This window comes from Caloenas nicobarica, chromosome 20, assembly GCF_036013445.1.
Source record: "Caloenas nicobarica isolate bCalNic1 chromosome 20, bCalNic1.hap1, whole genome shotgun sequence".
Lineage (NCBI taxonomy): Eukaryota > Metazoa > Chordata > Aves > Columbiformes > Columbidae > Caloenas > Caloenas nicobarica.
In genome coordinates this window covers 2,988,634-3,002,500 of record NC_088264.1, presented here as the reverse complement: position 1 = coordinate 3,002,500, position 13,867 = coordinate 2,988,634, and the positions used below count along the sequence as shown (strand labels likewise).

Here is a 13,867-nt window from a genome sequence, read left to right as displayed (position 1 = left end):
CTTTTGCTTTTGCTCTTTGCACCACAGCGCTGTGGGGAACTGGAAAAACCTCTTCCAGGGGTGGCGGTGTCAGAAATAGGGCGACCTCAGGTTTTACCGTACAGCAAAATAGCGTGGTGAGGGAGCGTTACGTTATGGCGAGCTGTGATTTGCAGGCAGAACATCCTGATGATTTTTTTTTTTTCATTTTTGGTTTTAAGCTTTACAGCATATTGGGTAAAGCTGAGCACTTAGACTTTGCTTCACTTTTAGCAAAGGGAATTTTTTTTTTTTAAAAAAAAAAAGGTGCCAATTTTTAGTTTTTATTTCAATATATTTTAAAACTTGTCGGTCTTCTGATGGTCACTAAGGGGATTCTCTGTATTGGTGAAGCTGCGAAGGCCTTTGCACGCAGAATAGCTCTTCTCTGCACGTCGTTCCGCACAAAACCTTGATGAGCCAGAAATACCGTCTCTGTCCTTGCTCTTTTTTAGCTTCGTGCTCTTGCGTCGATGTTCTGGATTTAGCCTTTGGAGTTCCAAAGATCTGAACTTCGCCTTGATGAAGTGCGGTTTATTTATGAGCGCTGACACATGTATTAAATGATTCACTGTAGATGACAAGACGGTGGCTGTTTGTCGTGTAATTTTTTAATTATAAAAAAATGCAATTGAAGAAAAACAAGGTAAAGAGAGAAGAATCCTGTCTTTAGCTTCTGGGGTCGATGTTCTTCCTCTGTCTCTATCCTAACGACGTTTTTTGCAGTGGGATGTCGGGACCTTTAAATAGTCTGTTTAAAATATAATTGGGAAGTGCTCGGCCACACTATCACGGTTCAGTTGCGCAGAATTTGCGTATAACATGCGGATGTAAAAATACCGTCATAGCCACTGCTGGATTTATGGTGTTTTGGTGCGTACGGCTCTGGAAGCTGATTTTCACGTGACTGTGTTTATCAGTTGTCTGGCAATACGTGATTTACAGGTGCTATAAATGACGCCAGCGTTTACAGGTGTGTTGTTTGGAGTTAAATGCTGTTGTGGGGAACTGGACTCAGTTATCTGGTTTTTCTCATGAAAAACGTTGAACCAGCTTCCAGTTTCGGGCTCGCTGCTCAGCCGTGACCGTCCACGTTCATGGGTTTGGGAGGGACGCGCACAATCTGCGCAGGACCCCGTACACCTCTGGTTTATACTTGGGGCCGTAGAGCTGCACTGTTTTCAAAAGGGAAAGCCGGGATTAGAGAGCTGGATGGGCCTGGTGTTATTTAAAAATTTTCTTGGTGCTGCCTTGCTTTAAAAAAAAAATATCGTAAATAAACAGCAAGGGAGCTACTTTGGGTGCTTTGCTCTGCCTTGCTTTGCTCTGATGGGAACGGGTTTGTGTCTTTTAAGCTTCTGGTAAACTCTGATATTGAGCGTTAGCTTTTGGACAAGTACTACAATTTGCAATAGTTTAATTCCCTCATTTTTCCTTCCCCCCCCCTTCTTAATTAATATAAAATTCAACATTTTTTGAATTTAGTCTCAATATTGCTTTCCTAACATAATAAAAGCATGCCTGCTGTTAGAGTTCATAAACTTATTTCTTCTTCTAATTTTGAAAAGAAATCCTTCTTACACTTGAAGCTAAAACCAGGGGGGAGAGGAAAGGCTATAAAGATAGTGCAGAGTTTGCTCTCAGGAAAGCAGCTGCTATTTTCCTGTGCAAAAAAGCTAAATGTGGGAGCAAAGGGGCCAACGAGCTTAACATCGTACAGCTGTTGGTTGGCTCCTTTTAACTTCGGATGCAGCTGTGTTGAGGTTTCGCTGTCGCGGGGAATCGCGGATCCCGGTGGGTGAAATGGTGTTGCTGGAGCAGACCTGGTCGGGGATGTGAACCTGCAGAGATGGAGACGGTTCAACTCCACAAGTTATTGCAATTAGTCCTCGTTGCATGCGAGGAGGGAAATAACGACAAAATGAGGAGAGAACTAAGATAGAAATGAAGTTGAACCAACGCTACGTTGCTTCTCAAGGTGAGAAACGTGCCAGGGCTGAAGGTTTTGAGGTAAGTCCTGGAATAACTTGATAAGCTAGATTGACATCCCTGTAGAGAGATTATCAAAAAACCCCAAACAATGCTACGCTGTTGAGTAAAAGCACTCTTGAAACGTGATGGTTTTCAGGTGGTTTCTGCACAAATAGCAGCAGCAGGTCAAAAATACTTTAAGTTGGAAGGCTGTGGAGGTGGCCTTAGCAATTCTTCGTGTCTCTTTGCTGCACGGAGAGGTACGTGTCGTTCCTTGGCCCATAGGGACAGTGTATGATAACTAAGGCCTTGAAGGTCTTAGTGCGGTGGACATTGAATTGGAGAAGGAGCAATATTCGAGCATTTGGCTAATAAAGGCATTGGAAGGGCAGTTCATTGTGTGCAGAAGGAAACAGCTCCTGGGGGCCAGCTCGGTGCACCCCGGGAGAAAGGAGACCTGCTCGGAGCGGAGCAGAAGAAATGGGAAAACGCTTTCGAGTCAGGGTCGTCCTTCTGGTCTCGAGGTGATGAAAACGGAGCAGTGGGTGGAATTTCTGCTTGTCTGTGGATGTTGTCCTGTGCCCTTGGCTACGGCTGAGGGGCCCGGGATGGACCAGGGGAGATGCACTCGCATCCTGGGAGCCACCCCCTGCTCAGCCCCTCCAAAATCCAGCCAAATAATGCACGTACGCACGCCCTTCGTGATTTCCAACTCTTCTCAAGCTTTTGTCATCCATATTTCTGTTTTCTTTGGGGGACCTATATTATTTCATTCCACTCCTGCAAGGTGGACAGTGTTGCATTGACTTTTCTTCCCATCAGTTTTCTTGGGTCAGCGTCCGCAGAGCTTTAGCGTTTTTGGCTGTCTGCGCTGGCGTATTTTGGTGTGGCCATCCACAGGAGTTACAATCCTGTAGCCATTTGTATTGTTCTGGCAGCACAATTCTTAAAAAAAAAAAAAAAAAATCCTATTACGCTTCAATTCCTACTGATTGCATTCAATGGTATTTGGAACCTTTTTCAATTTTTTATTACACATTTCTTCTCTGCTCCTGCAGTTGAGCAGAATGTATTTTTTTTTTTTTTTCCTCTTCTCTGTATGGGTTTCTCTCGTTGCTTGGACTCCTGTGAGGCTGTAATGTTTTCGGCTGCGTTTGGATTTTTTTGTTTTTTCCTGTTTTTTCCTTTTTCCCCCCTCTTTCTATTCACGTACGGGTTTGGCAGAAGAATCGGAGCGCGCGCTCAAGTGCGTGGCCAGGCGGCTGTGAGGGGGCGTGGGAGAGCTCTCGCTTTGCCGGTTTCTTTCGGGATTATTTCCTCCAGCTTGTTCGTGCTCGGCCGTCCACCTTTCACGACCGCAGGACCTCGAGCCAGCCATTCACACCCCTGGCTTTAGAAACCTGGCGGTCTGATGCGTGCCCCCCGAGTCCTGTTCCGTGTGCTGCGTGGAAGGAGTTCGGAGCAGCACCTGAAATATTTTCGCGTGGTTCCCGGTCCTCGAGTCACTTCCAGTTTCAGTTTTTGATGGCGAGCAGCACTGATTCGTTTATAATCTTCCTCGAGAGACGCGAAGGCACATGCACGCTTTGCAAAGACAGTCTGATGTTATTTAACGCCTTCTGCGGCCAGAGTCCCTGCCGTCTCTCTCGATGGTGACTATGGAAAAAAAAAAACAACTTACAACGTTCTGACTTTAAAAAAAAAATAAATAAAAAAGGAAAAGTCTTTTGCAAGCCCTGAGCCTCCAGCAGGGATGTCCAGAAGCATCTGTGCCTCAGCGGGGAGGGAAAACGCGGCCACAACGGATTTTACATGCTGCTTTTCCTCCCCATAGCCCGTCTCCTCTCTCGCCGGTGTTTTTCCAGCTGCCCGTTCTCGGTCGGAGGTTTCTGAAGCTCTCCTGCCCTTGAGCACAAGCTGCTTCCACAGCCGCCCTCCCGGTTCGGATTTTGGGGGGAAAACCTGTGCGATAGGGTACGATATCAGATGGGATACGGCATAGGGCTCTCGGATCAAACCATACCAATGCAAACGTTCGAGTGCTGTGGCTTCCTGCACCAAAAATCCCGTTTTCTCCTCCTCGATCCCTGAGGAGTAACCCTGCTAAGCAGGAGGGAGCAGGCGGTTAGGAAACGTCCCAACTGCGTGAAAAATATCCCCAATAGAAACGCTGAACTTGTACAACTGTTCACAAAAAAGCTGTGGGTGAAACGAGCCACTTCGTTAGCTTTTAGCGCTCATTTTAACTGATGATTTTTGGCTGGGCTGTAGCTGTCGTTTCAGCCGTGCGTGGGGCTGGGGTTGCTCCTCCCGTGGTTTTGAGCAACATCTCTGCACTTATTCTGTTGTCTAAGTGTTACTGGGTTAATGAAGAAAGATTTTACCTTCGTTTAGCTCGTCTCCAAAATAAGGAGGCCCCTTTAAATTGTTTCATGCTTTAATTGCACAGAAACAGCAGTGGTGCATATGGCAAATGTTTCCTTGCTGACACATTAGCACAGGTCCCTGGCATCTCACCACCTTGGCTTCTGCGTAGCTGAGTTGTTTTAATTTCAACCTGAGTGGCACGCGAAGTAGCTCCTGTCACAGCTTTTTTGGATGAAAAATGACTCGGAAGCGACCCTGGGGGGCAGATCGTGGGCTCTAGGCTGCTGCAGGGACATCCAGAGCGCTCCTGCTCCCCCTTCCCTCTGCCAGGATGAATTTGGCCAAAATTGCTGCTTGGCCAAAGTTCTGGGGAGCAAGGAGAGGTCTCCAGGTGGAAGCTGGAGGCGATCGTTTGTGGGCATAGATTCATTATTGTTGTATTTGTGGGTGTCATTCATTGATGCAGCTGGAGGTGGGGGGGGTTGTGGTTGGGTCCGTCATTACATTTTTGCACATTTTTCAAGGATTTTCCCAGTCAACCGATTGGAGAGCTTTTTACTGTCAACCTGTTAGGACGGATCGGTGGGTCTAAAGTGGGATGAGACCCTGAAAATGTACAATTACAGGTAATTGGATTAGGAATCCTTGCGCTCAAAAAATGCACACAAAAAGTCCATGGAAAGTATTTTTTCACTTTGCCTGAAGACTCGTCTGGTGTTTTGTGTGCGCGCATCTGAAGACAAGACTGCAGAGAAGCATCCAAGTTGCCGTTATCCGTTAATGGCAAGATGTGTTTGATGGCGTACGGCACTGTGGACATTTTCCCAGCTTGTTTGCAAGGTGTTCAGTAATCGGTGCTTCCAGCCAACGTCTCTCATCTCACTGCCTGGTTATAACGTACTGAGATGTGTCCAGATCTCAGTGTCTAGGAGACCCTGCATTTTTCATGGCACCCAAAAGAAGCCTCGGGGACCAGCTGGTTGCTCTTGGGTCGTGCAGGTTGGGTTGGCAATTTTTATTTAGCTTTGGCTCGTTCCAGTACACCCTGCCCTGGTCCTTCTACCCTCATCGTTGCTGCATGGAGCCGGGGGGTCACATCTGGCACAGCTGGAGGCATCTAGAGCCCCATCTCTGTGCGGTTATTTCCACCGTCGTGGTGGCTCACAAAGACTAAGAAGTAGTTTGGAGAGGCGAGAAAAGTGCGAATGGACAAAGAATAAAGATTAGATCTCCCAGTCTAATACCACCAGTGTGTGCTGTGAGATACTTGTTGCTTTTACTCTGGAAATAAAGAAGTATCATCATCACATTTTTAGGAAAGACTTGTTGAGGAAAGGGGCAGTCCTAAAAAGAATGGAGCTCCAGGTCAAAGTCAACGCTTCCATCTGGAGGAACATCCCCCATCCCTGGTGGAAAGAGAGCAGGAGGGGTTTAGGAGGGCGAAGCTGCTTTTTTCAGAGTGTGGTTATTATCTCTCAAGGTTTTCCTCCAAAGCAAATGGGTTTGTTGATGGTGTTGCTACAGCTGTAATTTTATTTTAATCTTAATTTTAAAATTTTATTTTAATCTAATTCTAAATGATGGAGCTGATTGGCTAGGTGTAATGGTTGTGTCTTTATTTTTAGTAAGGCAAAGCAAGGGGAATTGGTTCTCAAAAGGGAGATGATTCTCAGACATGTACAGAACATTGTATAAATCACTGTTCCTGTACCTCAGGGCTTTTTACTGTGTCTTGCTCAGTAAACCATATCTTGGTCTTAAACCATGAGGACAGAAATAAAATTAAATAGGAGAGATGATTTTTGGCTTGGTTCTTACTTTAGAGGTACTTGGGAACCCCACCCATTGCAGTAAGTGCTGGAGATTATGCTTAGATGTACAAAAAGTCACGTACTAAGGAGAATTTAACTTGGCTTTTCTGCTGTGCTGTCCGTTGTCACCTCAGTTTGCTGACTGGGTGCCATCACCAGCGCCACGTTTCCAAAATCCGTTTGGAAATAAATCCCCAAACAATCTTTCTTCCGTGCAATTTGAGTTTTAGGAAGTGACCTCAAGCCGCCTGAAGTCAGTGGAAAGGGTCTCGTTGCCTTTCATCGTGTCCCTCGTGCTGGTTTCTGGTGGGTTTTCAATTATCCAGTGCTGACTATGACCCAGAAGAGAAGTTTATATATAATATTGAGTAATGGACAGAGATACTGCAGTGACCCACCAGCTGGGAAACGTGTTCAGTACACACATCTGAATATTTTGTGTGTGCTGTGGAAATACCTACTGCAATTCTCTAATGCCCTTGCAACAGCTACAGCCATCTCTTGTATCAAAACAGGGAATATTTAAGGTCTTCTCAGCTTATTGTCCTGTAATCTTATTTTTAATGAGAAGCACGTGTTTTTCTTTTCTGCAAAGGGAAGGTACGTAGGATAAATGTCCTGATTATTTGGAAATTCTGGTTGAGTAGCACCACCTGCTATGGTAATGAGAAGCTGGGGCACCACTCCTAGTTTGAAAGAGGCTGTGCAGGTTGAATATGTAGATATATTGTATGAAAATTTTGCTTTCTCACCAGAAACATACCACGTCTAGTGTGTTTTTTCCTCTGTGTGCAAAGGGAAAAAAAACCCTGCAGTATTGTGGGCCCAGTCTTGTAAAGTCTTGTCTGTCTTCAACATTTTGGCTATTAATTCTCCTAGAAAGAGGGGAAAAAAAAAAAAAATAGATGCTAGAACTGCTTTCTGTAATGGTGGTGGTAATTTTTCTATCACTGTTTGAGTTAAAAAAAAAAAAATAATAATTTTATTTGGAAACAGCAAAAATGATAGGTCCTGCGACTGATGTATCTTGCTCCTGAGTCGCTGGGCTTTTCACGCCGGTGTTACTTTAACTCCAGCCTATGTGGATGAAAAAGAAAGTCGCAATGTGATTCCCCTTCCCTTCCTCGTTTGTATTTTACTGTGTGATGTGTGAAATCTCTTCCCAGGGACTCACTGGTGGTATTTGTCCTTATGAGAACACGTTCCCTAGAAGTCTTGCATTGCTGTTAAGAGCTGTTTTATTTGGAAATCACTTGCTGCTCAAATACATCAAAACCCACGTATTGGATCAGCAGAAATGCTGATTGCAAACCAAAGAAAAGAAAAGAAAATAAGAGGCTAATTTTGCTGATAAAAAAGGTAAGATAAGCCTCAGCGGAGCAAAGTCTGTCCTGTAACAGAGTGAATAACCTGATGATATGAATTAGGAGCATTAATTCAAACCAGGCCCTCCCTGCTGGGAAGAACAGGTAGATGAATTGCTGTGGTTTTTCTGTCAGGTCTCTTTAGCTGTCAAATAGCAATATTCTTGTTTGCTCTTTGTAAAGCGACAGCTTAAAATATGATTTTTGCTGGGCACGGCTTTCCGAGAGAGGGTACAGGCAGTTCCGCCATCCCACTGGGCAACTGGGCTGGTTGGCTTTGATGGTATATTTTTATTTTTAGGTATTTTTTTTAGCCCGAGTAAGATGCTAGGGAACCACGGCGCGTTTTTCTCTGCGTTTCCTTGCGTGTTATTGGTTTTTACAGCAGCACCGCGCTCGTTTTTCACCCTTTCGGCGCGGTCGCCGCCGCCTCGGCCCAGCAGGCCGCAGCAGCGCGGCTCCAGCAGGGCGCTGAAATGGGGGCAGAAACACACACATTCTGCATCGCAAAGACAGACAAGGGGAGAAAATGCTTAATTTCACGGCTACTGGTACCAAGAGACAGCAGTGTGTTCTGCCCGTGGGTTCAAAGGAACAGAGCATCACCCCTCACTTCGACTTTTCTATTTTTCCCCCACTTCTGCCACTGCAAGGTATTTACTCCAGAGCGTTTGCAATTCTCATTCTGCTGTAGCTTTGCCCTGGTCATTTAGTAAATCAGTGGCTTAATTTTCATTATAACTACGCTATTCACCAGCAGGGCCGGTTCAAATAAGTCGAAGAATGAGAGAAAAAACTTATTATGATTTTTTAAAGTATGTTTTTCCTGCCCTCCTTGGTGCACTTCAAAGGTAAAAAGCTCCATGTTTTTGGCTCAAAAATGCCTTTGGCAGTTGGGGGAAAAAAAAAAAAAAAAGCCAAAAGGAATTTTTTCTGGCAAAGATAGTGGAGGGTGGCTGAGGAAGAGGGACTCCCAGGTGCTGATTTCCATTGACCCTCATGGGGGGCAAATTCAGCTTTCAAATTCTGCTTTCTTCTTTTTTTGGGGAAAAAAATTAAAATGGAAATCAAACAGGCCTATTTGTTATAAGAAACAAATATAATTAATAGCACTAAGTTAAATCCTTGGGTTGTGCTTGGACTAGGTTGTATTATAGGAAAAAACAGTGTGTTTTTCCTTTGCAGTTTAAGGTGTTTTCATGGTTGCACGAAGCTCCTTGCTTTGATCTCTTGAGCTTTGTGAAATTTTAACCTGATTTTCCCGTGTGGTCAACAGGGAAGGAAACTTTTAGATGTGTCTGCAGGCTGAAGAATGTGAAAGATTGGTTATCTCAGTGCAATAAAGATGGAAACAAATGCACCTGTGGTAATAGAAGAATTAACCAACATTTATTGTAAAAGAGTGGAGATCCTCCATTCGCTGTGAAGTGTTTGGTTTTTGGCTGTGGAAGCAAAATGTGTTTTGTCAAGGATGCAGCCTTGAATGTGACTGTCAGAAATAAGAGGTGAGGAGATGACAGGCGAATTAATGAAGCGTTGAAAGAGGTGGTAAAAGAAAAAGCACAATATAGACACACCTCAAAAAAAAAAATTGCTTAAGTTTTCCAACAGCGATTTCTATTCTAATTGAGCTCCCCTTTTTTGAGCTTAGAAGAAACTTGGGGTACAAAGTACAGCATCTGAGAGCATCTGTAGTCTTCTGACCTGCACGTAAAATGTTAATCTTAAGACTGCTGCATTTAATTTGGGGGTGATAGAGACACTTTTGATCTGCCTGAGAGATTTTTCTCACCAGCGTTTTGCAGATGGGAGCCTGCAAATTGCCTCTGAAATCCCGATAATTAACGGTGGTGGGTGGTGAACACGAACTGCAAATGGTTTGAGGTTTTTCTTATTCTTTTTCTTTCCTTTTTTTTTTTTAAAAAAAAATATTATTATTTTTGGCTTCTAAAAATCTCTATGCCCCCAAAATGCTCAGGAAGACAAAAGGGAAAATTATATTTGTGGAAAAGTGGGGGAGGAGGCGTAACAGATGCCGTTATTCTGCTGCCGTTCAGAGGGCTGCGTTCTGCATCCCCAAATCTTCCGGCATCCCGCTGAGCAAGGACCAGCATCGCGGTTCCGAGTGGTACCCGAACCTTCAGCCCTCGAGCAGGACGGTGTAAGGCTGGGGGGAGCATCACGGGGTTGCGTATCTCAGATTTTTGTCGCTCGTTAAATTAATGCTGCTTTTCTCCCACTCTTTTTTTTTAAAAAAAATTGTTTTAAATCCTCTGTTAATTCTGGGCAGTGTTAGGTATCCGTATCGAAGTGTCATCCGTGTTGCCGCACTATATTTACAGTACTCCAAGAAACGTGCCTGGAAATGTGTGTTGGACTTACCTTGGAGGTCATTTTGGAGTCACTTTCTCAGCCCAGTTTATTGGCACCAGGAGAAATTGCCTCCATAATGCAAGAATTAGTTGTGTAGCTGGTTCAGGTACTGCTGTGATTACTGCTCTTTAATGTAAAAAGTAGAACTTCCAGTTCCTGTATTCCCATTTTTTTTCCTTTAATCGCAGCATGCCTTCGAACGTGACCGTATTTTTAGTAAGGTTGGTGTCTGCTACTGAGATATGGTTTGAATGTGAATATTTTTTTTTCCTTTTCTCCCCCAAAGAGCTTTATCCTGCATTCACGTTCTGCGTCTCTTTGCTCCCAATTGCTTCTGGGTGATGGGACCATCGCCCTCCTGGGTTCTAATCAACGATTAAGTATTTTGCGATTTGTTCTGCTGCATGTTGGCTGTGTATAAGGCCTCGCAAAAAGAAAATCCTCTCCCCAAAACCAACCCACTGCTACGTTATTGAAAGCATTTGGTTTTTATTACTAAGCGGCTGTTTGCCTTTTGTTAAATGGTCCCTGCTGAGAGACAGAAAAAGAAAGAGGAAGCAATAGTTGGATATGGCAGCGGCGTAATTCATTCAGCAGGTGCTTCTGTGGGTGCAGTTTGGCTGTTCTGGGACAGAGGCGCTGGGTTTGTGGTTTGCAGTGATTTCCCCACGTGCAGCCCAGTAGCGGTCCCGCCTTCACACCTCCTTGTCTTTTTTGGGGTGACGCTGGGTCTCCCCTTGCTCTTTGCCACATGCTTTCCCCTGGGATGACAGACCTGCTTATATTTTAAATCAGAAACGAAAACTGCTGTTTGCAGGCTCTGCTTACCTCGAGCCTCCTGCTTTTATTTGGAATCTGAAACTGGGAATCTGGGGCCAAAAACTTGATTATTTTTCCCCCCTCATTTCAGCTGATCTATTAAAATCTGTTGTCTTTAAGCAAATTTGCATCCTCTAAGAAAATCAACGTCCACGTTTCTTTTCCAGCCCACTTAGTGGTTCCCTTTCCCAGCCTGCTGTTATTCCTCCATCGGATCAAAACGGTTTGAAGAACAGCCTTGGCGATTGCTTGAGGAAGCAGAAAGCTTCCCTGGCTTGATGCTGAATTTTGCTGCAAAACCTAAGTTTTCTTTTCCTTTTTTTTTTTTTTCCTTAAAAAAAAAAAAAAAAAAGTATGTAACCACAGAGAGTTAAAAAAATATCTGAAGGGAGGTCTGCTCACTCCCTTCACTAGCGGCGTGCGTGCCTGGTTTAAAATCCCGTGGTTTTGGGTGAGTAGCTAACCGCGACCAAGGGAGAAGAGAGATGGGGTAATGAGAAATTTATGCTCAAGTGTGCGCGTATAGGAGGAAGGAAAAAAGGAGAAAGCATGTTGGGGAATATATGGAACATCAAGAAAAACGGACATAGAGGTGTGAATGGGAGTTAGCTGCTTAGGATAGGGTTTGAGTGTATATATGTTGTGCACTTTGAGTGAAATGCCCTCGTTAAATGGAGAAAAACACTTTTCTGTGCAGAGGAAGAAGGAAGGTGGCAGCTGGTCTTCCCCCTTTTGTTTTACGTGACGGCTGGATTGTTCAGGGTGTCTTATTCCATCTTAAAATGGGAGTAGTTGCCTTTTTGAGCGGTGGAGGTTTCGTGAATCCCGCAGAGTAATGATCACATAGAAAAAAGATAATACAGCTGGCTATCGCTTTTCACATCTATTAACAGAAGATCTTTAATTGATTTAGGGGGAGTATTTTGTCTGAACACTTGCAATTAGCAGCTCTTAATCACTAAAGCACTTTGTAAGAAATCTGGCTTGATAGGTAGATTCGTAAGAGGAACAGGAGGAGCAGATAATTGCTGGTTTCTTATTTTCCTCCCCCCAAAACCCTTGTGTTCTGTGGGAATGGCTGGTTGGGTGGGAAAAATATCTGTGCTGTGCTGCTTTCTTCAAGCCAGGGATTAAAGAATAGGATCAGTCTACCTACATCATGATCTACCTATATCAGATGTTTGTTCGATACAGTTTTAACCACTTAAGACGATGGAGACGGCCTGTGCTCTTGTACTTCACAAACCCTATTATTTATTCTTGAAGGTTTAGAGGTTACCTTTCGTTCACTATTTTTCTCTCTCTTTTACCATCTTTAGGTGAAAGTGTCTTGGCAACCAGGCGAGAAGGTGGATTATTTTTCGAACGATGAGCGTGCGCCTCTAGAGATGATTTGTGGTTGGGTCCAGCTGGAGCTGTCTGAATGAAGCTATGGGCTGTGCCTCCGCCAAGCATGTTTCTACTGTTCAAAACGAAGAGGAAACTCAGAAGGGGAAAAACTATCAGAACGGAGATGTGTTTGGTGGTAAGTGTTGCCGGATTGCATCTTTCTCCCGGCATCGTGAATGTTCTGGGAGGTGTATTTGGGAGCCTTATTCTTTCACAAAGTATAAAGGGAAATTGATGTTAAAATCCCGCTGATAGTGCGGTTGGCCCCTCCGAGGGACGGGACAGTGACAGCAGAAACAGGGGTCGGGGTGAAATGCTTAGTGGAAAATTAACATTTTAAGTGATGTACAGTAGTGCACCGACTTTAAGTCTGCACATCCTGGAACAGTTCAAAGACAACGAGTTGCACAACCCCTTCATAGTTATCTATCTGTCTCTGTTATATATTTGTCATTAGGTACCAAAATAATCGACTAATTTCCTAAAAATAAGAATCTATTCAGTAAGAAAAATAATTCCTCAATACTGCTGTCCTGTAAAGCAATAAAACATGAGTTCTGAAATCCTGTAGCAAACAGGGTTTGGAGAAAAACTAGAAATAACCTTCTGTGAGGGATTCAGTGGCACTGGGAAGCTCTGAACGTGGGATGAAAACATCTGCTTCACTGTGTGGGAAGACTGGTCAGTGACCCAGGTATTAGTATCACTTGTGCATCAGGAAGGTTGTATCAGAGAAAATGTTTAGTCAGATTCATGATTTTTCTTTTTTTTCCACACCCCCCCGTCCAGATTCTGTTAGTGTAAGCTAGTTATTTTTTAGATAGCGGTGTAAATGATCTAAATAATAATTCAGTTTCTAAAATATTAGGAATTATCTGGAAGGCTGTTGAGAAGTGAGATTTCTAGATCTGCCCAGATATCTGTCTGAAAGTCAGCTCTGAATAAGCTAACTTGGTGCTGTTATTCTTAAAATAGGTGCATTGCTACCGAGCACGCCAAACTTCCCTTCTCTACTGGTTTTTATAGCAATTCATTGTGTAGAAGTGGGAATGACACATCTAGCAGCAAAAAATATCTCCCTTTAATTTCAAAAGCAATGGTATTTCCCTTTTTCAACCTTTGTGGGGGCTAGCTTGATCCCAATGGTGGATCCCAAAGAAAAAATACCTGGAGGCATAATCTGAAGAGAAAGTAGCTGTTCAGTGCAATTCAGGCATAAATGATGGATTGTTTTTCCATGCGTGCAGCTTCACCGAGAGATGCCAGTTTTGGAATTGTGAGTTCAGAACGTTGCTTTTATTTAAAACAGGCTTCGAGTGCTGGCACGAACATAAACCTCTGTTAGTTTCTCAAAGGAACGTGAGTTTATATTTTAGCTGATATTTACTGAGGCAGCAATTTTGGCAATATGTCTTTTTTTTTTTTTTTTAACGGCATGCTGCAGGCTAAAGGTCATAATTTTAATGACAAACCTAGGGTAACTTCTGGAGTCAGACAATCAAGAGGACCTAAGGGATTTGAAAAGGCTCCCACTTTATAGAGCTGGCCTGGTGTCAGCGGTGTCATTTAGCTATTCTGGGATCCATCTGAGGGCCGTTAATCATTCCCTGTTTTACAGAAACCTATCAATAGCAGAAATGCTACCTGCTGTTAGCCATTTGCTGGCACGTACTTTAGTTTAGGTACGCAGTTTGTCATCGCTGAAGAACCAGTTCGATGACCGATCCTTTTTTTAGCAAAGAGATGGAGTCTGTG

General features: G+C 43.8%; 1 protein-coding gene across 2 annotated transcripts in view; it reads left to right on the top strand.

Moving 5' to 3' along the window:
* Positions 1–13,867, top strand: part of C20H1orf21 (chromosome 20 C1orf21 homolog) — a 109,769-nt gene that overhangs the window by 33,397 nt on the left and 62,505 nt on the right. For both annotated transcript variants that reach the window (XM_065649105.1, XM_065649106.1), the window contains exon 2: positions 12,043–12,248. In XM_065649105.1, the coding sequence (XP_065505177.1) occupies positions 12,155–12,248 (94 nt within the window). In that variant the 5' untranslated portion in view covers positions 12,043–12,154. The remainder of the gene's footprint in view (positions 1–12,042; positions 12,249–13,867) is intronic.